General features: G+C 49.7%; 1 protein-coding gene across 3 annotated transcripts in view; it reads left to right on the forward strand.

Annotated features, from left to right (window-relative positions):
• Positions 1 to 21,640, forward strand: part of NCK2 (NCK adaptor protein 2) — a 138,718-nt gene that overhangs the window by 77,895 nt on the left and 39,183 nt on the right. For 2 of the 3 annotated variants that reach the window (XM_081253923.1, XM_081253924.1), the window contains exon 3: positions 16,418 to 16,659. In XM_081253923.1, coding sequence (XP_081110049.1) covers positions 16,434 to 16,659 — 226 coding nt within the window. In that variant the 5' untranslated portion in view covers positions 16,418 to 16,433. The remainder of the gene's footprint in view (positions 1 to 16,417; positions 16,660 to 21,640) is intronic. The other variant, XM_081253925.1, reaches the window with a different exon arrangement.

Consider the following 21,640-nt stretch of genomic DNA (forward strand, 5'->3'; position numbering starts at 1 on the left):
GGAGCCAATACCTGCCCTCCACACGCCCTGTGTTCTGTGCTTGGAGGTTCCAGCCGGGGGGCGGAGGTTCTTGGTGGAGAAATCACATGGCAGAGTCTGTATTATTTGTGTGAAAGTGAGATGATCATTTCTCTTCTTTTAGGGCTTTCTTGCCCAGTGGGGCCAGTATCTGGGTCACCTGCAGAGAAGGGATGGGAACTGGTTCCACTTTCATAGAAGGCCGCGCACGTGGTCAGTCCCACTCTGTCACTTGTGTCATACCCTGCAAACCCTGAAGACCTTCGCGATGCCATCCCTTCCAGAACTGGACCCCTCCAGCCCTCAGGGTCCGAGTCCCTCCCGTCTATGCGTCCTGACCATCAGGATCAGAGGGCCTGGCCCTGTAGGGTCCCAGCGGATCTTCTGATAACCAGAAGATGATTACACTGTGTCCTTCCTGACTCAAGGGCTGGGCCTCGGATGTTGCCTGTCCCTGGGAGGCTGACCCCGGGAGACCCAGTTCTGTCCCCACAGGTGTTTTGCTTGCAGTGTGGATGACATTTGCAGGGGGCTGGGGAGGCTGTCACTTTGACTGTCTCAGGGATGGAAAACTTGAGGGGGCCGGTGTTCAGAACACCTGGTCACTCAGGGCTTGTCCTGCAAAAATATAACTAACATGCCGGACAATTCTTATTCCCAAATGGGTTCCCCGGTAAAGGGCCCTGAACTCCTTTGACCAGCGCCAGCCCCGGGGCGGGGGCCATTCCTGACTGATCCCCACAGCACCCCTCCCTGTCAGCGTGAAATACCAGCCAAGTCAGTGTCCTTTACTCTCCTGGCATGCTTTATAGATGTTTTATATGTGTGTGTATATGTTGACAATAAAAGGATGGAAAAAGATAGACCATGGAAACATTAATCACAGTGGAAAGAAAGCAGGAATGTCTGTGTTAACATCAGATAAAGAGTCTTTCAGAGTGAGGACAACCCGCGGGTGTGGACGGGTCAGGACCCGCATCACGCACGTCACAGGTAGTTGCCATGTGTCCTCAGGCTGTGGATTCCTCAGGCTCGCCCTGTTTTTATGACCTGACCGTGGCAGTTTTGAGGAGGACGTGTAGGGTGACGTGTAGGGTGCCCCTCGGGTGCAATTTGTCTGCTCTTTTTCTCCTCGTTGGACTGGTATAGTGTGTCTTTGGCGGGAGGACCACGGAGGTAAAGTGCCATCTTCACCGCAGGGCATCTGACTTGGTGAGTTGGCGTGGCTATCAGCTGTCCCCTGTCCGCTCTTAGCTTGTCTCTGGTAGGGCGTCTGCAGGTGCAGCCCGCCCTGAGGGTGGGAGTTACGCTCCACCTCCTCCAGAGGGGAGGATCCATGTCACTTCCTTGAATTCTCCTGGGGAAGTTGGTCTTCTCCCCCATTGCTTTACTTACTCGGCCATCCACTGCCTTGCTCCTTTCTCATTCTCATTTACGGCCCCTCTTTAACCGTCCTAAGCAGGGCTGCTCTGCATGCAGCTTGCAGGCCTCCTGACCCAGCACAGAGTTTCTCTGTGTGGAGATGCTTCCCGTGTGCTGTGTCAGCGCCCAGCTTTACCAGATGACCCCACGTTGTCTTCCCAGGCAGGGCTGCCGTGTTCCTGTCTTGGCAGAATATGAGGACTCCCACTGCCCCCCGGCCTCCCTGACACTAACACCATCACCTGGTCCATTTCTGTCCATCTAGCATAAAAAGGCATCTCACTGTCATCGCAGATCATGGACGAGGTGCAGCTTTTTCTGTGTCGATTCATCATCTGTGCTGTCCTTCTGGGCAATGACTTGGTGTTCACTTGCTTTCAATTGAGTTGTTGGTCTGTTTCTTCATGAATTGCAGGACTCTTTATATATTCTAGGTACCAGCCCTTTGTTATTATGTGTACTGGTTTCATTACAAGTGTATTTCGTCATATTTTGATCTATGAAGATCGATAATTCTCACTTGAGAATCCAGACTTTCTTTGAACAGAGTCTTTTACTGTGCCAGCAGTGGCACAAATGGTATACCACTCTTTATAAACGTTAATGCTTTCTTATAAAAGGGAGTCTTGTATTCTTATAACTCTGCTGGAAGGGTTTTATATGTATTTTGTGTTGTTTCAGTGTTCAACAACCTATTTTTAAATTTGGGAGCTGATAAATGCAAGGTTTTGAAATGCCGGAATTTTATTGACGGTACTTAACTGATTTTTGCCAGGTATATCATAGAGTCTGAGACGGTGTCTTCTCAGTAGCTTAATGAGCTTTGCTAAACTTTCATCTTTCCTTTTCTGCTGCTGCTCTCACCAGTTGTCAGAAAAAGCTGGAAGATTCACCCTTCCTTATTGATCGGTATGTCATGAATATTTATGTATATTCCATGTACTTCCCTCGTTTTATTCAAAGTAGCTGCATGACATAAAATTTAAATTTTCAATTGGAATTCTTCCATGCCTTCCCTCACGAGTGAAGAGCCCTTATTACGTAGAATAACAGTGATGGTATCCAAAGGTGAGACTGTTCTAAATGAAGTTCCTTAAATTTGAATCCAACCGCAAACCAGGGCTTCAGCATCGGAGGCAGCATCTCAGTGTCGTGTGTCCACCGGGGGGTCTGGTGGTGGAGCTAGCACAGCTGCAGGGCGTCCACGCACGCCTTCAAGTGCTTGCTGGTACACGGGCTCAGGCGCTTCTAAGCTCTCGGTTTGTGCGGAGACAGAGTCCTTGTCTGCAAGGAGTCCCACTCAGCGAGAAAACAGCCAAAAATATGCGTGAAGTCCCCCATACGTGCCAGGAAGAGAGAAAGCAGAGCAGGGAAATTGTCAGGCGGGGGCGGCAGGGGGGATGCAGCAACTTTTCTAGATGAGCTGGGGCTGTGGGGCTGGGCGGAGGCTTGGGTTTCATCAGGGGTGGGATGTGGACGTGAGAGGGAGAGGAGGGCAAGGGAGGTGCCAGGGAGCAGGGCGTGTGGGCTTGGGGGAAGAGCTGGCGTCGGCAGTGGCTTCGGGTTGTGTTCTAGTGTGATGGGAAGGGATGGCGGGGCTTGAACGGAGGAGGCCCAGCCCACTGTCCGTTTGCAGGTACCACAGGCGGCTGCTGGGGAGTCAGACCAGAGGGTGGGGATGGACCGGGGAGGAGAGAAGGCTGCCTTGTCTGGGCCCTGCTGCTGCTGGCTTGGAGCTGGGTGGTGGCAGGGCCAGCGCTGGTCCCACCTGAGACGGATTTTGAAGGCGAGCCTCCGGGGTTTGCTGATGAAATGGATGGGGACGCCACGTTCTGTGGGATGTGCTAGGATTCTTGCCCCGACGGGCACCTGGGTGAATGGTCGTCTCATGTTCGTATACTCAGAGGGGACCTGGGGGGACGGGGGGTGGGATTTTGTGGTTGCTGTTCGTGTGATTGGTTTTCTTTTGGTTTTGGTTCGGTGTGGATGGTGACGAGCTCTGTCTGGATGAGTCTGGAGGGCGGTGGGGCGTCCACGTGGAGGTGTCGCTGAGACGGGGTAGCAGGCGCTGACCCCAGGCAGCCGAGGGAAGGGTGGCTCCCCCCGACGGGCTCATGGGCCGTGTCCGCCGTCAGCGGGCAGGAAAGATGACCCAGAAGAGAGTGGAGTACTCACGCCATGGTGGAGAGAAGGGGCAATGACCCGAGGAGCAGATCCTTCGGGAAGAGGGGGTGGGTGGGGACCAACATGGAGGAGGTGGCCCCCGACGGTCACCCGGGAACTGGAGGGACAGAGGCGCCTGCAGCCCTGGGACCCCCGATGGCTTCTGCTTCCTCAGTGAAGGAAGAGGCGAGGTCATTCACCAGCTCCACACGGAGTGGGAGGTGGTGCTCAAGGGCGGAGAAGGAAGATCTGGAACAGCCCTCACCCGGGAGGGCGTTCACGGGGGACGTGGGCGCGGCTTGCCAGGCAGCCCCAGGCTCCCTTGAGCCGGCGTCAGACACAGGACGACAGGACGTGGAGGGGGGCGGCGGGTGCGGGTGCGTCTCTTGCACGGATCGGTTGCCCTGGGGCAGGTGGGGAGTGGGTGCCACCAGAGTTTCCTGCACGTGCGCACGGGCATCGCTGCAAGTGCTCCTGACGTGTTACCGCGTCCTGGCTCCACTAAGTCGAGGGTAAAGGATTATGTTTGGAGGACCTGAAGTACATACAGCAGAGACCGTAGGTGGGACCAGGGCAGCCTGGCCGGTGCGGGGCAGGTTAGCGAGGGGGTGATGGCGCCGACCCTGGAGAAGCAGGTGACGGTGGACGTGGCGGGGACGGATGGTCGCAGGGCAGACGCTGTGAGGAGCAGGGTAGGGACCCAGCGGAAGGTGTCACTTAAAAGCATTGTGTGGTGAGAGGGAAGGCGCATGGAAAACAAATCAAATCCCATCACTCACAAGAGCTGCTTTCCTTTCAACAACACCCGGGAGCTGGACTGGAGTCAGCGCAGGCGAGCTCTGTGTGTAACACACACAAGAAGTGGGATGTAGGTCCTGCTGGTTCCGGTAAAATCCGCCGTATTGGTCCCGAGACCAGGGCAGCAGGTACACAAGGTGAGCTGGAGTAGCTCGTGGTGCCAGAAAGTCAGGATGTGCTCAGAGCACACGCGCACGCACATGTGCACACACAGACACAGACACACACAGACACACATACAAAAACATACAAACTCACACAGACACACATACAAAAACACACACAAACTGACAGACATACAAACTCACACACAAATTCACACAGACACAGACTCACAAATTCATACACACACACACTTGCAATGATAGGGTATGTCACAGGGACACAGGAGCCAACGAAAAGAGCTCCCAGTAGCCAAAGTTAGCACAATTTGAGCAACAAAATAAATAAGAAGTATTGGTTGTAGCTCAGAGTATAAAATAAATATGTTTATACTAATATGAATAAATGATAGAATAAATCTAAAAATGGGGAGGAAGAGGCAAATCTCCCTGGCAGAATCCCAGATACTTTCTGCAGATCCTCTCTGTCAAGGAGGTGGAGCATCACCCCCACGGCAACTGTGGGCTGTGCTCAGAGCCTCCTTCCCCAAAGCATGGGGTGGGGGGAAGAGGAGAAGAAGGACTTTTCAGGGGGAAAACCGGACAGTCAGGACTCAGCCAGGTGACGGGGTCAGCCCAGGGGGCAGTCACAGTGACAGCAGGCGCCCCGAGACAACGCAGGGACTGTGGGCTTTCACTTCTGTGGTCTCCTCCCCAAAGCCCAGAGCCCAGCCCTTGTGGGAGAAAGACATCAGACAGATTCCACCCGAGGGACATCCTGCAGAACATCTGCCTGGCCCTTCTCAAAAACGCAGGGTCATCAGAACAAGGGAAGTCTGCGAAACTGTCATGCAAAGAGGAGGCTCGGGAGACGTGACGAGTCAAGACAAGGTGGTGTCCCGAATGGGATCCTGGGACAGAAAAAGACATTAGGGAGAAACCTTAGGAGGCCTGAGTAAAATGGGGACTCTCGTTAGTGTATCGATATTGGTTTATTAATTGTAACAAATGCATCATAGTAATGGAAGATGTTAATAATAGGGGAAACTAAATAGTTCTAAAGAATAAAATTTATTTTAAAAAATTGCGTACAGATGCTAGGAATCTTGATTTCCTCATTGTTTTCTTGAATGATAGGGAAGATTTCCTTAAAAGAAGTGTACCTTTGGGATAAATGTTAGCATTTATCTTTCTAGAATTTGTAGAGGTGTCTGTTTAGTAATTAAACCAGAGTAGCTCAGGTCCCTTCTCAGGAACTGGGTCCCTGCCCTGCTGAGCATGATGGGTACGGGTCCTTGTCCCCAGAGTGAGGAACAGAGGGCCTTTCTGTAATTACCTTTCCCATTAAATAGGAAAATCTAAACCAGAACGTGTAGGAATGTGAGCATAAACCACATACATCTGAAGAACTAAAATGACTGTGACAGCTTGGTCATATTTGAATGCTAGGAGACCCAGAGCACAGGGAGTGTTTTTTTTTTGTTTGTTTGTTTTTTTGCGTTAGGCGGGCCTCTCACTGTTGTGGCCTCTCCGTTGCGGAGCACAGACTCCAGACGCGCAGGCTCAGCGGCCACGGCTCACGGGCCCAGGCGCTCCGCGGCGTGTGGGATCTTCCCGGACCGGGGCACGAACCCGTGTCCCCTGCGTCGGCAGGCGGACTCTCAACCACTGCGCCACCAGGGAAGCCCGGGGAGTGTGTTTTGTAACTCACTCTGCTCCTTTTACCCTTGTATGTTTCGTAATTAGGCAGAGAATCCTGAATACTAAGGTCAGGTATCCAATAGTGTAGCTGAATTCAGTAGCATGATTCAAGGAAGCTCAGGACATTTATACTTTGATATGTTTATGAACCAGTTGTTTAAGTCATAGAAGTTACAACTATTTTCATGGTTGTGGAAAAAAATAGCAAGGCTTAATAAACCCCTAAATACAGTGACAGAGGGCTGTTTGTTTACTTTGTTTACATGAAAATACTTCATGCTCTCTTGATGTTTTAGAGGAAGGTCAGGTTTCACCAAAGATATCAATGTCCATTTTCAAAAATGGGTATTTTTCCTTTTTTTTCTTTTTTAAATTTCAGCCTTATCAAGGTATAATTGACAAAATTGTAAGGTATTTAAAGTGTACATGGTGGTGATTTGATATAGGTGTACATTGGGAAAGGATTCTCCCCATCTAGTTAATTAGCAATGTGTCACCTCACGTTTATCTGTTTTTGGTGACAACATTTAAGTTCTACTCTCTCAGCAAATTTCTATTATACAATACAGCGTTATCAACTGTAGTCACCGTGTTTTACGTGAGATCCTCAGAGCTTATTCATTTATAGCGGAAAGCTTCTCCTGTACCCTCTTACCAACCTCTCCCTGATTCCCCCTCCCCCCAGCCCCTGGCAGCCACTCTTCTGCTCTGTCTCTGTGAATCTGACTTTTGGGGACATTTTCCCACTGCTGATATTTTCCCCATCACTCCATTAACTGTGGTGTCTTCCAGGTTGGTGTAAGGCAGTGTTGATGCCAAGTCCAGTGCAGTTTTATGGACTTTCATTTGTTTTCAATTAATACCATATAACAAAATTGGCTTATTAAATTGACCGTGATTCTCCAAAATGATGGTGCTTGGCTGTTACCTAATGTTCATGACCTTCTTCCCAGTGTGATGAATGTCTAAGACACCCAGGAGGAAATTGAGAGAGGCTAGCAAAAGTTAGCAAAATGGGAACTCCATGGCTTGAGCAGCAAATTATGTGTGAAAAATAGTATTTCCCAGATTCTAGCTGAAACAACAGAGTCCCCAGTCTTATTTCTTCTGTAAAATTTCCTAGGTGCTAGTGAGTTGTATTGACTTATAGGCTAGTCTTTGGAATACTGGTTTTGTCCAGGCATTTCACATAGTAAAATGAGTTGCTGGGTAGATTATCTCTTGAAAACTGACTTACATTTTAAGGTATTTTTCTAATGTGATTTAATTTGGGGTGGGAGGGAAGTGCTGATCCTGGCAGTAGGGATGAATTAATAGTAGAAATTCACTTTATAAAAGATGGGGAGAGGTTGCAGCAGAAACCCTAGATTTATAATAAAAGTATAAAATTTGGTCTTTATTGAGAATTGCCATCCACTAACAAATCCTGTTCAAGAAAGTTCATTTAGCAAAGTCTGTGTACCTCACACCCAGTAGAATGTCTGCTACCAAAAAGCAGAAGGACAAGTGTTGGTGAGGGTGTGGATAAATTGGAACCCTTGTGCAGTGCTGGTGGGAGTGCAAACTGGTGCAGGTGATATGGTGCTTCCTCAAAAAATCAGAAATAGAATTATGGTCCAGTGAGACCTGCCACTGGGCGTCACACAGACACAGGTAGGGCGGGGATGTCTAACATTTATCCAGCACTGACCAGGTATCGGGTACTTCCTGTGATGGTCTCATTTCATCCTGATGTCTGCAAACAAAAACGGAGGTCAGAGGTTAAACAACGTCCCCCCAGGGTCGCTCACTGGTAGGTGCTGAGCCTGGATCTCCCATCCCTGGCCTCCTCCGACCAGAGAGGAACATTCCCAGGAACGGCTCCCATCGGTGCCCACAGAGGAGACCTTTCCAGACTCAAAGACCGAGACTGTACAGGCCACAGGCTTTGATTGTGATCCAACAGAATTAGAAAAATCATAAAAAGACCTTCTCCAGAATAACCCACGGAGCAAAGGTCGCTGGGGTCTTAGAGACTCAGAAGCCTCTGCCCTGTACCGTTCAGCCATGCCCAGCAGGAGCGGCTGCAGGAAGGAGGCCCCCTGCTCAGGGTGGCAGCAAGACAGGTGACAGCAGGACAGATGGGCTTCCCCGCCCCCACTCCCCCCCCCACTCCCCCCCAGAGGGAAGGGCGTGAGGAATGGAGCTCTTTGACCTTGTGTTTTGAAATCGGGAAAGTTTACCCTTCAACTTGGTCTGGCCTTCCTTGGCCTCTCCTCAAGTAAAATGTTAAAACACCAGCGAGGCTCTTCCCAGATCAGACCTGGAAGATCAGGAACAACTGCTCTTTCTCCCAGGTGTTTACACTGATGAAATTTATCAAAATGAAATTGAAATTCAGTTTTTGTTTATTGGCATCCACCTTACCCTTGGGATTTCTTTTTTTTGGCCATGCTGCAAAATTCTGCTAGCCAGGACTCTACCAGCTGCAAGAGGAAGGAAGCTCAGGCTTTGGGATGAGACAGTTCTCATGGGTTTGAATCCCAGCACAGGCACTTTCTAGCCTGTGGATTTGGACGAGTTATTTGATATCTCGAAGCCCCAGTTTCATCATTCATTCAGTATGTGTATAGATCCTCTCTGTTTCAGAGGGTGTCTGTAGACCTCGGATGAGCTCACACTTAGCCCCACGGGCACGAGGGGAGTTGGCGGCTCCTCCTGTGACAGAGTGCCAAGCCTGCTCTGTTGTTTATTTTCTCTTTTACACATAGTGTATTTTTGTGCCTCAGGGAAGTGGTAAGACCTTGACCCCTGTCACAGGTTAATTAACTTGCTGAGAGTTGAAACAGCTATGAGATTCCACATTGTGTCCTACTTAAAGTTGAAGCGTATCAGCTGTAATCAGTGATACTGCTTGTACAAAGCCACCAACTGACCTTTCTGTCCCCCCCAGGACACCACAGGATCCTGCCAACTCCTGTCAAATTCGTTGGCCTCTGTAAAGTCTTTTATCTACAACACGACCTGAAACTTTAATCAAGAATTTATAAGTTCTTTTAAAGCTGCTTCTGAGACTGTTTCTTTGAGTGGGTCTCCTTAATGCAAATGTACTGTTTTGAAGTGTTTGCAAATAAGAACCAAGGGAGGAAAACATGGTGAGAAATGAGGGAAAACATAGAAAGTGTTGCTTGTTTGGACTGACCTTGGTACGATTGCTCACTGCGTTGGTTTTCTGCGGCTGCTGTATTCTCTTCCAGTTCTGGAGGTCACAAGTCCCACCCAGGTCTCACAGGGCTAAGTCAAGGTTGCACAGGGCCTTGTACCTTCTGGAGGCTCCAGGGGAGAGCCTGTTCCTTGCTTCTTCCAGCTGCTAGGGGCTGCCCTCATCCTGACAGGTCCCTCCTTGACTCTTCTGTCTCCTTTCCGGCTCATGGGGGCTCTGTGGTCACTCCGGGCCCCCTGGGATACTCCCTCAAGATGAGCTGACCTTAATTCCCCTACGCCATGTAGCCTGACATATTCACAGGTTCCAGGTAGGAGGATGTGGACCTCTTTGGGGGGGGGGCTGGGCTATTATTCTTCCAACTGCATCTACAGAAAACCTCTGTTTGAGTGAGTTTCCATAATAATTGGTTGACTGCCTCGAAGGCATGAGACGGTACAAAGAAAAATCCTCAAGACCCATCTTGAAGTAGATTATATTATTGGAGTAATTCAGACTGTATGTTGAAAATCACGGCAAGTGTAACTTTTTTTTTTTTTTCATGTAGTCAGTCTCTTTTCTTACCTGGTTCCTCTCTAAACCAGTTATTTGCTCATAGCCCTATATTTTGATATGTCTGTATCCATGTATACACACAGGTATTTTTCTGAAATTGCGAGTTAACATCCTAGAGGTAAAATGTTACACCTGTTTTGAATTGAATTCAATAAATCGTATTCCATCCATGTAAGTTTTCTATTACACAGTGGGATTGGCAGTTTTTTTAAAGCCATATGATCCTGGTCTTCTCTGAGGCCAGCTAGATTGGTCAGTCCGTAGAAGGATGAATGAGGCAGATGTATTGAATACATTAACTTTGAGTCATCAGTCTGCCTTTCCTTGACCTTCCCATTAAACCGGGCGGCTGAAGCCTCAGCAGCCACTGTCAGCACGTAACAGGGTGTCCCACACAGTGAACAGGTAACCTCAGGTGATGCAGGTGCTCTTGGGAAAGGACAGCCGTAGGTCGTACACTAATGACCTCTGGGGAGGAGACCCTGGACGGTGGCACTTAGATGGGGAGGGAAGGGGAGGGGTCTCTGGAGAGGTGCTTCTGTGCCTGGGGCTCGGATCACAAGAGAGCAGACCCTGGGTCTGCACACTCTCCAGGGAACCCTGGTGCCCTGGAAGCGTATCTGCTGCTCAGGAGAGCCTGATGGAAGGAAGGAAGGGAGGGAGGGAGGAAGGGAGGGAGGGAGGGGCCACTAGGACTGGACCAACCCCCCCGCCCCGCCCCCTACACTGACCACGTGTGCTGCAGTGCACACAGCGCTTTCATCTGACTGTGGTTCCCGTTCTGAGTCTCTCCGTGTGGGCAGGGTGCTCGGAGCTGTCTTCACAAGCTCCCAGGTGAGGTGCTGTTCTTACCCCATGTGACAGAAGAGCAGCTGGGCTAAGGTGCACAGAGGACCCTAACCCCGGCCCATATGACACAAAACCCCGACCCCTTAAACACGACATTATCAGGCTGCTTCCGAGCATCCTAAGTGTCTTCTGAGGCGAGGCAAATATTGCTGTTCCCATTTTACAGAATAAGCTGAAGGCCAAGGAGGACGCACAAATGGCTCAGCTAGGCGTCGAATCCCAGATTCTTGACTCATGTTTTCTGTTTGCAGTTATGACCGAGTGGTTCGACTTGGTCCCCGTGACCCCTTTGGAAGTACCTGTGAGCATTTTGGGGTGTTGGCTATTAGGAGGATTATGTAACCCAGTCATAAACCGGCAAGACGCAGTTAAGGGGATCCTTTTTAGAAAGAGAGTCCCAGAATAGGATTGGTATTATTTTAGGAGTTAGTGACAGCTACTGGGCCAAGAAAGTTTTTATAGCTATTCTAGTCTGTTTGGGTTTTTTAAAAAAATCTTCTTCCATCTAAGACTTGAAAAAGCAGCTCATCATGTTAGGTTTTCTGAGAATTTCTTTTATTCAGTATAACATGGGGTTCTTGCTAAGCTCTATTCTAGACTGGTCACATGACATGAGACATGATCTGGCTATAAAATATTAAATTCGTGGCTCTTCTTTCTGTTGTCTTTAGGTGGGTGATAACTAGCTTAGTTAATGAAGGCAAAAATTAGATTTTCTTGAACTGCCCGAGCTGGAGGGATAAACGTGCATTATGCTTTGCATGGGACCTCTGTGATTCTTAGACTAAATCAGAATCCCATTTCTGACTTAAAGTTTCAGTAGTCAGAATGTACTTTTGCAGACTTTCCTCTGTTACAGCTTTTCCATATTAGGAATTTAAGTCAGTTGTACTCTCCTTTGTGTTGTGGAATAATCTTGTTTCAGCTCCAGCCTCTTCCTATTGCAGTCCGTGCTACGCTCATAGCAAAGTGCTCACGACTGAAAGCAACCGCTCCGGCTGGGCTCCTGGAGCAGTTTCCCGGGGCCTCGGGTGGAGCCCCCAACTCTCGCCCCCCACACGGCTCCCTCCAGGATGGGCGTTCGAGGGGAGGCCGTGGGGTCTGGGGCCCGGGTGCTGGGGGGCGGGGCGGGGGTCTTGCTGCACCTGCCCCTGTGCGCTGACTGGCCACAAGCAGGAGAGCAAGCATGCGCGGTTTTATTCTAAGGCACTTCCGGAGTCATTTACTCCTCCTCCTTAGCCCTGGGTTCCTGCCCCATCCTGAGCGCAGCCGTCACGTCCTGTCCTTCCCTCAACCACCGGGTCGTGCAGCCCCCAGTCCGTGTCCCCGTCCACGCAGGTCTCCTCTCCTGGTCCACCGCGGGGCCCTAAGGGACGCTGACCGCATCCGCCTTCACGCAGGACGCTGGCTGCCCGCTCGGCCCCCACCCAGCTCCGCTCAGGAAGCTTTGCAGACCACCAGGTTGGTATGTGCTGAGTATCTGAGGCGGAAGTTCTCAAGGGTTGGTTGACCCTTACCTGCAGGTGCTGCTTAGGTCAACGGGACAGCTGTTGATTGGCTGACATGCGAAGCGCTGAAGTGAGCAGGTTGTTGATTGGTGGACTGTACTCGAGTGAGGCGTCCTCATTGGCTGGCCTTCAGAGGTGCTGGGATAAAGCTTGGTGGTTGGCAGCCTTTGCTGGGGTGACGTGGTTGTTGATGGGAGACTGATCCCTGGGTGGGGTGGTGGTTGATGTGAGGCTGTGATCCCTGGGTGGGGTGGTTGTTGACGGGAGGCTGTGATTCCTGGTGTGGGGCGGTTGTTGACAGGGGGCTGTGATCCCTGGGTGGGGTGGTTGTTGACGGGGGGCTGTGATCCCTGGTGTGGGGTGGTTGTTGACGGGAGGCTGTGATCCCTGGGTGGGGTGGTTGTTGATGTGAGGCTGTGATCCCTGGTGTGGGGTGGTTGTTGACGGGGGACTGTGATCCCTGGTGTGGGGTGGTTGTTGACGGGGGACTGTGATCCCTGGGTGGGGTGGTTGTTGACGGGAGGCTGTGATCCCTGGTGTGGGGTGGTTGTTGACAGGGGACTGTGATCCCTGGTGTGGGGTGGTTGTTGACGGGGGGCTGTGATCCCTGGTGTGGGGTGGTTGTTGATGGGAGGCTGTGATCCCTGGGTGGGGTGGTTGTTGACGGGTGGTGGGGGGGTGGGGGGTGGGGCTGTGATCCCTGGGGGAGGTGGTTGTTGACCAGGGACTGTGATCCCTGGTGTGGGGTGGTTGTTGATTTGATGGACTCCTGAAGCTTTTATACTGATGGGGAGCTTTCATAAGTCAATTACAACAGGTTTAAATCCCCTTGTTATGTCCAAGGAACAGCTGTTCATTTTTTAGGTGCTTGGAAATTTATTTTTCTTCTGTTCCAGAGTCATAAATTTCCTGGGTGGATTAAGCCTGTCAAAGACCCCACATTAGTTCTCACCCCCTCCCCAGCTCACCCCAGAAGTGAGCACAGGAGCACAGCCCTGCGCTCAAACCCTGGCTCTGTTGTTCAGCAAGGCACTGAATCTCTGATCCTCTGTCTCCTGAAAGCTCACACTTCCCTGAAAGGTGGGTGTTTGCAGAGTGAGTGAGTGCCCCCATGTACTCCAGTGTCCTCCCCCAGACGGAGCAGTGCGCTTAGTCCACACCCCGGACCCAGGAAGAGCACCTGTGAGGAGGGCTGTCAGAGTCACCTGGGGCCTATGACACACTGGATGCTCAGGCCCAGCTCCTCGAGGGTCCCATGGGGATGAAGCCGGGCACAGCATTTTCTAGGTTCCCTCCCATGTGGTGTTCAATGTGCACTGAGACCTACCAGGCCCAGCCAGTGCCTTACTTACCTGCTTTTCATGTAGTTAAGTCGTGCAGAAATTTTATAAATTGTTTTGACTGGTCGTAAGTGATGGACTGTTCTTGTTAAAATCTCTTTTTGAAACTGTCTTTAAGACACAAACCCGGTATTCAAATAAAATATTCTCTGAAGCCCATTCCTGTTACTGTTCTGGTCCCTCCCATTATAATTGAAAAAAGAGAAACGACCTACATGACCTTCAGAAATCTAACCTGACCGTGAGTTCAGTATATAGGGAGACACGGCGTGGACTTGAGATTTTCTGAAAGTAGATAACAATGTTGTCTACAATTTGAAAATGAGATTTGTGTAAACACTATCTTCTTGGATATTGTGTACATTATGCATAAGGTTTATGAAACATCTCCTCCTTCCCCAAAGGTTTGTTATCTCTAAATCTGGAAGTTAATTCATGAAAGAGGAGAACATGTATTATTTATAGGTGTCTTTAGCATCTAGCAGAAAATGTCATGTTATTTAAAAATGGGATGCATGCTTTTGTGGAGTCAGTGCGCTAGGTCCCCTCTGTCATCCTGAAGCCATCCCTGTAAACGATGAGAACTCCTCTCTGTCAGAGAAGAAGGGGATTTGAGTCAATAGTCTTTCCATTATTCATTTCTTCCTAGTTTTGAGTAAACTTCTCGTCATTTAAAGGACTGAATGTTGAATTTTTCTGCTGCAGAAATGCCCATCTTCTACCCGAGAAGTTACGAAATAGCTCATAACTATATTCATTACAGTCATTCAGGTATACCTTTGCTACTTATTACTTCCAGGATTGACTTAACTAGGTATGCAATGTACTGTATTTTTTTGTTTGTTTTAATAAACCTTTAATTTTGGAGTAATTTTGTATTACGGTTCACTCTTGGTATTGAATGTTTTATGGGTCTTGACAAATGTGTCATGACGTGTCCACTACTACAGTATATTGTGCGGAATTGTTTCACTGCCCTAAAAATCCTTGTGCTGCATCTAATCACCCCTCTCTCCCCTGTGCCCTTGGCCACTACTGATCTTTGTAATGTCTCTGTAATTTTCCCATTTCCAGAATGTTATATTCTTGGAATTATTAAAGAAAAACTGACATTTGTTAAATAATGGCAAAGCAGACTTTACTCAGGGGAGGAGTCCGAGGGATTCTTGCCATAGGGGAGAGAGACTGGGCTCAACCCCACATACAAGAAGGAAGAGTAGGGATTTATAGCCCAGGAGCTGGGTGGGGAGTAGATGGATGGAAAACTACTAAGAGGAAACGTCAGAGGTAAGGGGGGGTTCTGGCTGCACTGACCCAACAGGGTCCTTCCTGAAAACAGGCCAGGATGGTCAGACATCAATCACCTGGGTGAGGGTGGAGGATTCTGGCTGAACCAACTCAGCAGGATTCTTGCTAAAATTGGGCAATGGACATGGAAGTACAGACACAGAAATACAATAGTCAAGGCCTAGTCTGGGAAGAGGATTCAGAGGAGCCTGACTAAAGTTTGGTCAAGGAGAGAGTCTTTGTGAGAATCATACAGTCTTACCCTTTTCAGATGGGCTTCTTCCACTTAGTCGTGTGCATTTGAAGTTCCTTCATGTCTTTTCATGGTTTCACAGCTCATTTGTTTTGTTTTTTTTTTAAATTTTTTTAATTTTAGGCTGCACTGGGTCTTTGTTGCTGCGCACGGGCTTTCTCTAGTTGCGGCGAGCGGGGGCTACTCTCTTGCAGTGCGCAGGCTTCTCATTGCGGTGGCTTCTCTTGTTGCGGAGCACAGGCTCTAGGCACGCGGGCTTCAGTAGCTTTGGCACACAGGCTCAGTAGTTGTGGCTCGTGGGCTCTAGAGCACAGGCTCAGTAGCTGTGGCGTACGGGCTTAGTTGCTCCGCGGCATGTGGGATCTTCCCAGACCAGGGCTCAAACCCGTGTCCCCTGCATTGGCAGGTGGATTCTTATCCACTGCACCACCAGGGAAGCCCAGCTCATTTGTTTTTATCACTGAGTAATGTTCCATTATCTGGATGGACCACAGTTTATTTATCACCAACTGAAGGATATCTTGATGGCTTCCAAATTTTGGCAATTATGAATGAAGCTGCTATAAACATCTGTGTTTCAAGTTCCAGGAATAATTTTATATTTATGAAAAAGCTGCAAAGATGGTGCAAAGCATTCCTGACACCCCTCACTCAGTTTCCCTTAGTGCTGACATCTTGCCTGACCAGGGACATTTGTCAAAAGTGAGAGATTAATATTGGTTAGTGGTAGACTATTGACTAGCTTCACTTGGATTTCACTAATTTTCATGTTTTAGGATCCAATCCAGGATACCACATTGTGGTTTGGGTGTGTCACGGTCATTAAATATGGTCATAAAAGTCAGCTTATCTTGAGAAAATGGATGTAAAGATATCAGCTATAAGGATCTGGTGTTACTTAATCTAGTGAACACGTTTAATTGTGATCCGGTTATTTAGAATTTTTTGGAAAGTTTTCTGTTGTTGTTGTTTGTTTTTAGCAGAGAAGCAGAATTCCCCATGTGCAAAAATAAGATTCACTTTATAAGGTCACCGTTTCTAAACAGCGTACTAAAGCTTGTTGAAAGGAGGTCATCTAAAGGTTGAGCATTTGAGACCCTGGAGACAGCTGGTTGCCGAGCTGTAATAAAAGCTGTCCGGGTGTAGTTTTCCGAGTGGATGCAGCAGCCATGGCGCTTGGCCGGGTGTCTAATGAGCCTCTCCAAATGTTTTGCTGGCAGAAGGACTCCATGAAAGATGACAGAGGAGGTCATCGTCATAGCCAAGTGGGACTACACAGCCCAGCAGGACCAGGAGCTGGACATCAAGAAGAACGAGCGCCTGTGGCTGCTGGACGACTCCAAGACCTGGTGGCGAGTGCGCAACGCGGCCAACAGGACGGGCTACGTGCCGTCCAACTACGTGGAGAGGAAGAACAGCCTGAAGAAGGGCTCCCTCGTGAAGAACCTCAAGGACACGCTCGGTGAGTGGCGGGCGCGGCGGGACCCCGGCCCGGCCTGGAAGGCGGGGGCCTGGTGCTTTCTCAGCGGATTCGGGGTGGAGGTCATCTCTTTCATTTGCATTTAAGGAAAAAAAAAGGGTATGTTTTAAATATTGACATCTTTCTACTTGTCTTTTTAAAAAATCTCTGGACATTGAGAGATCCAGTGCAGAAATATCCGGCTGGTCATTTCCTAGAGGTTCTCGAGTTTGGAGGTTTATGTAAGCTGGCCTTTCTGTGTGTTTCGGACCCCCCCTGCATGTCTCTGTTTCCCGGCATCAACTTTCTGGAGTGTCCTGAAATGGAATGACCACCTCTGGGCATTTCTCCAGGTCCGCCCAGGTCATCCCATCAAATCTTTTTCTCTCTCACGAAATCCTTTGTGTGTGGTGTTTGCACATAGAGGAGGAGATGGCAAAAAAAAAGCACTTTGAACCCGGGGAATTTTTTCCCTCTGTTAAATTGGTGGCGTTTCACAGCGCAGTCCTGGACGGTGGCAGCTAAGGTGGGGACTTGAGCGGCAGTGTGATGCGAGGCCGCCAGGGTGACCCGCAGGGGGCCTGCTGGGCGCCCAGCTTTCTTCCCACGCGCCTGTTCCCTTCCCTGGTGTCCGGACCTGGGAAAGACCCCGAGTCCCCTGAAGTGGATGGTGTCCGATCTCGCCTTTGCATGGACATCCTGCAGAGGGTGCGAGAGGGTGACTTCCTGAAAGTTAGCAATGCCTCCTCCTTCTGTGAGCACCATGTGGGTGGCCCCTGGGACCGCTGGTTATCACGGAAGAGTTTGCTCCTGAAACAGGTCAATGTTATCACCCACGTTACATTTCCTTGAGGTTTTCCGTTTTATTTCTAACAAGAGAATTAGTTTCACTTGAGGGAGGGGAACAGGCAGGAAACCTGAAAAGAAAATGAAACTCTGAATGTGATGAGTGTTGCAAAATATTCATCTTTCATTTTCTGCCATCTTGAAGGGTCCACTAACTCTTCAAAACCAAGTAAAGCCTTCATTCATTGGGGTAGTAATTTTGTGTTGTGGGTTAGGTTATTTTCACGCCTTGGAGAGAGAAATGAGACACTGGCCTGCGTGAGAATCACACCAGCTACCGTAGGTTCTGCCTGATGGAGAAATTCTGTTTTTCATGAGCAATCTGATTCTTTTTCACAAAAGTGACCCTCTTTATCGTTTTTTTCCAAGCATGTCACTTGAAAGAAACGTTGTTGTCCTGTGCTTATAACTCTCTATTAACTGTGACTGAGAAATGTGGCATGGGGCTTCCCTGGTGGCGCAGTGGTTTAGAGTCCACCTGCCGATGCAGGGGATGCGGGTTCATGCCCTGGTCCGGGAAGATCCCACATGCCGCAGAGCGGCTGGGCCCGTGAGCCATGGCCGCTGAGCCTGCGCATCCAGAGCCTGTGCTCCACAACGGGAGAGGCCCCAACAGTGAGAGGCCCGCGTACCGCAAAAAAAAAAAAAAAAAAGAAGTGTGGGGAGCATGAGTAGGTAAATACTTTAGGAGTGCCCTGCACTTAATTTTATTTATTTTTTTCCAATTTCAGCTTCTCACCCACTAAAGTACCTTTTTTTGGAGATGCTCGCATTGTTGACTTGTTTTGTCTTCTTATCCTTTTTCAAAACTCCATTCTCAAGATTCTAGTAAAGAATGAAACACCCAGAAATGGAAGAGAATGCTGGGGAGTGAAATAAGGCGAAGCAAGCCCTCTGAGTTACGTACAAATTCCCTTGAACAGCTTGTCATCTCTCCCTTCAGTTTTTAGAACGAGAAGACAGCTGGGCTCTGAAGCACATCTGGCGCTGGGGTTCGGTTTTTCACAAGCGGCAGTCAGTCCCTGGGGCTCCTCTCAGAACTCGGGGGCCTGGCTCAGCCAGCCTGTCCTCGTGTGGGTGCCAGGCTGGCTCCCCGGCCCTGACAGATGGCCCCCCAGCTCTGCGGGCACACGTCTCCTTCCACAGAGCCAGCCAAGTTCCATTTTGGGAGCACACAGATTGTTAGAAGGCTCATCCTTAAATAGAATCAAAGTTGGCTTCTCTTTAAGCCTCTCCCCTCAGCTCTCCTTGGCCCTCGAGAGCTGTGCTGGGGAGACCTGCTGCTCTTCTGTGGACTGACCACCCTTTTCCAGGCCTCCTCCCCCGTCAGGCACATTACTGCCTTGGAAACGTTTGTACCTAGCATTATTTAATGTAAAAACACCAACAAAGCTATGTTCTGAACGTCCATATCTCTTCGTGGCAGTTAATATTTGTAGTCTAGAGACTGTTGGAGGTCAGTATGCCCATTGCCAGAGAGAAATGCCCCTATTCATTGTCTGTCTTTTTTGCTTCCATGTGTTTGTCGTGGTCACCCAGAGCCTTGCTTTTGTTGGACAAAGAGAGACCTTGTTGTCTTGGCGTGAGTTTTCCATTGCCCCCCTTGAACGGTGTCACAGAGAAGGGAGGTACCCCGACAAGAACCACCGTGGCGGTGTGACTTATTTCGCCATCGTCAGACCTGACAAGGCATCAGCGTCGAGAAGGAAGGTGGGAAAACTTTCCGCAGCCTCTCCTGCCGCCCACTGGTCTCCGTTACAGAGAAGACTGGAGCTAAAGCATCCGTGGCTTCCTGTGTAAATGACCGTGACGGGTGTGCTGTTGGAATTATAGTGTGATCATAGACTGATTATGCACCCAGCAGTTCTCTCTACTGTGTATTAGAAGGAGTGAAAACAACATCAAAAACACCACCACACATGTTGACCTTCTAATAGCGACTCATGACATCATCCACATTTGTAATTCTACTGCCATGGAAATCCACCCAGTTTCTAAAGCCGTGGTTAAGATTTCCCCGGCAGGCACCTGGTTTGAAACACAATAGCACCAGACTCCCCGTCAGAGTCCCTGTGTTCTCCTTGTGTGTTGGCATCTCTAACTGCAGGTGACCGTGGCTTGGCAGAGCTCTCTCCTGCTTTCCTGTATCCCTGTGCTGTGCTGACGTCAGTCGCCAATTTAATTTAATCACATGTAATAGTTTGTTACAGTAGCCTCCAGAAAGCAGTACCTTTCCCAAAAAGTTCTCTCTGTTAGGAAAGGACTAACGCTCTTCCTTTTCCCGTTATAATTTATAATTAAATAAAACAATATGAGCTCGTATTTGTAGACGGGTAGCACGTTGATACACTAGGTCTCCTCTCACGTTCAGCTTATGATCACGATTAGTCAAATAGAGCTTTTTCACAGGTAACAAGGAGCCGTCCTCGAGAACTGTTCCTGCTGGCAGAGCCCAGGCGATGTTTTGAAAGGCTCGCTGCATTCCTGGGCTCCGGCCTGGCCTTGGTGTTTTACACAACCCGACTCATAAAACCATGCAGGTTAGGTGTTGGAAAGCGTTGTGCTAAATCTTGTGAGATGGGGAAGCTGCTCCCAGGGAGGGATTTTACTGAAGAATGGTTTTTGTCACCACTTGACGATGGCAGCTGGAACCCGTCGAAGCCCCAAAGGTTAAGTGTCTTCGCGATGGTTGCCAGAAGCCCAGGTGCTGACTTGGGCTACCCAGGAAGCTACGGTTCCATTTATAACCTGTTAGCATCCGCCCGTGGAGGGTTTGTTCCAAGGCACACACATCCTTCGCTGACCACCTCCTGCAGCATGTGGAACCAGAAGTGAGCTGCCCCCAGGGCTGCTGCTTTAGCCTTGGCCCCAGTGTGACCCTGCCTGAGGCCAGTTAGTCACCTGCCAGTGATGAACACTGGGACCGGTCCCCACCTCTGCGACTCCAAGCCAGACCTGGGAGCAGGGAGCGGCTACCGGAGGGGACCAGTGCTCACTAACTAAAAGAGCCCTTGCGCTGTTTGGGTTGATACCTTTGGTCGGGATGGGGCGGTTCCTGGGGGTGAAGTTCCCAGGGTTCCTCAAGGCCTATCCGTGTACAGTTGACTGAGCATCTTCCCCAAGAGGAGGCCTGTGACAGAGACGGGTCACATGCCTTTAGCTTGAACTTGGGTTTCTTTCACCAAGTTGAATATCAGGGCTTACTGGGTGGGCGTTTGATAGGGCTGCGTCACAGAGATAAGCAGCTAGGATGTTAGAAGGAATCCTAGTGATGCTAGGTTCCCTGTTTTAGAGATGAAAACCAGGGCCTTACTGGCAAAACCGGGGTGGGGTCTTGAGTGTGGCAGTAAACGTGTATCGGTGTTAACGTCCCGGTTTTGTGTCGAGGAGGAGGATGCCCTTGTGTGTGGAGATGCACACCAGGTGTTGAGGTGATACGACAGGACGCTGGCAGCTTTTACACTCAGATAGTTCAGGGAAGATAATGTCCTTTGTGCTGTTCTTACAACTTATCTGTACATTGAACCAAACGGGCAGACGTAGAGTGGTTTAGAGACTACCCCAGGCCATGACGCTGGATCACAGCTGGGGAGAGGCTGTACCTCAGGCTTCCTGCTCTATCCGGGCATCTGCAGTGCCACAGGGCCTTACATTTGTCATCAGGCTTTCAGAGATCAGAGGATCGCCGAGGACCTGCTGAGATTGGACCTAACACATTGAGGTTGCCACCGGGTGTGAATGTGCCAACAGATTCTTCCTCAGAACGGTTCCCCAGGACTTGGTTCAGAACTTTCTGTAATCATCCAGCAGCTTCCCTCCGTATCACTGGCAGGCAGGTGAGGGAACCCCGCTTCCTGCTGGACCGGCCCAGGCTGCTCTGTGTCAGTTCAGTGTAGGCCTTTTTGTTATAACAGAGATGGGGTGAGAGATGGGCTCCAGCCTCCGTGATGGTGAAGCCTGGGGGAATTTTCTTTCCGGCACCGCAGGACTGTGCGCCTTTGCTGTGATCAGAAGCGTTCTCAGTAGGTCTGAAGCAGGGCGGGTGATCTGTCCAGATGAGCCATGGGTGACGGATGCTGTAGTCGTTGGTTGTCGCAGGCTGAGCTGGAGTCGTCCCTCCCTCGCTCGGTCCCTTGGA

Source organism: Mesoplodon bidens, assembly GCF_964165515.1.
Source record: "Mesoplodon bidens genome assembly, chromosome: 14".
NCBI classification, from domain to species: Eukaryota; Metazoa; Chordata; class Mammalia; order Artiodactyla; family Ziphiidae; genus Mesoplodon; species Mesoplodon bidens.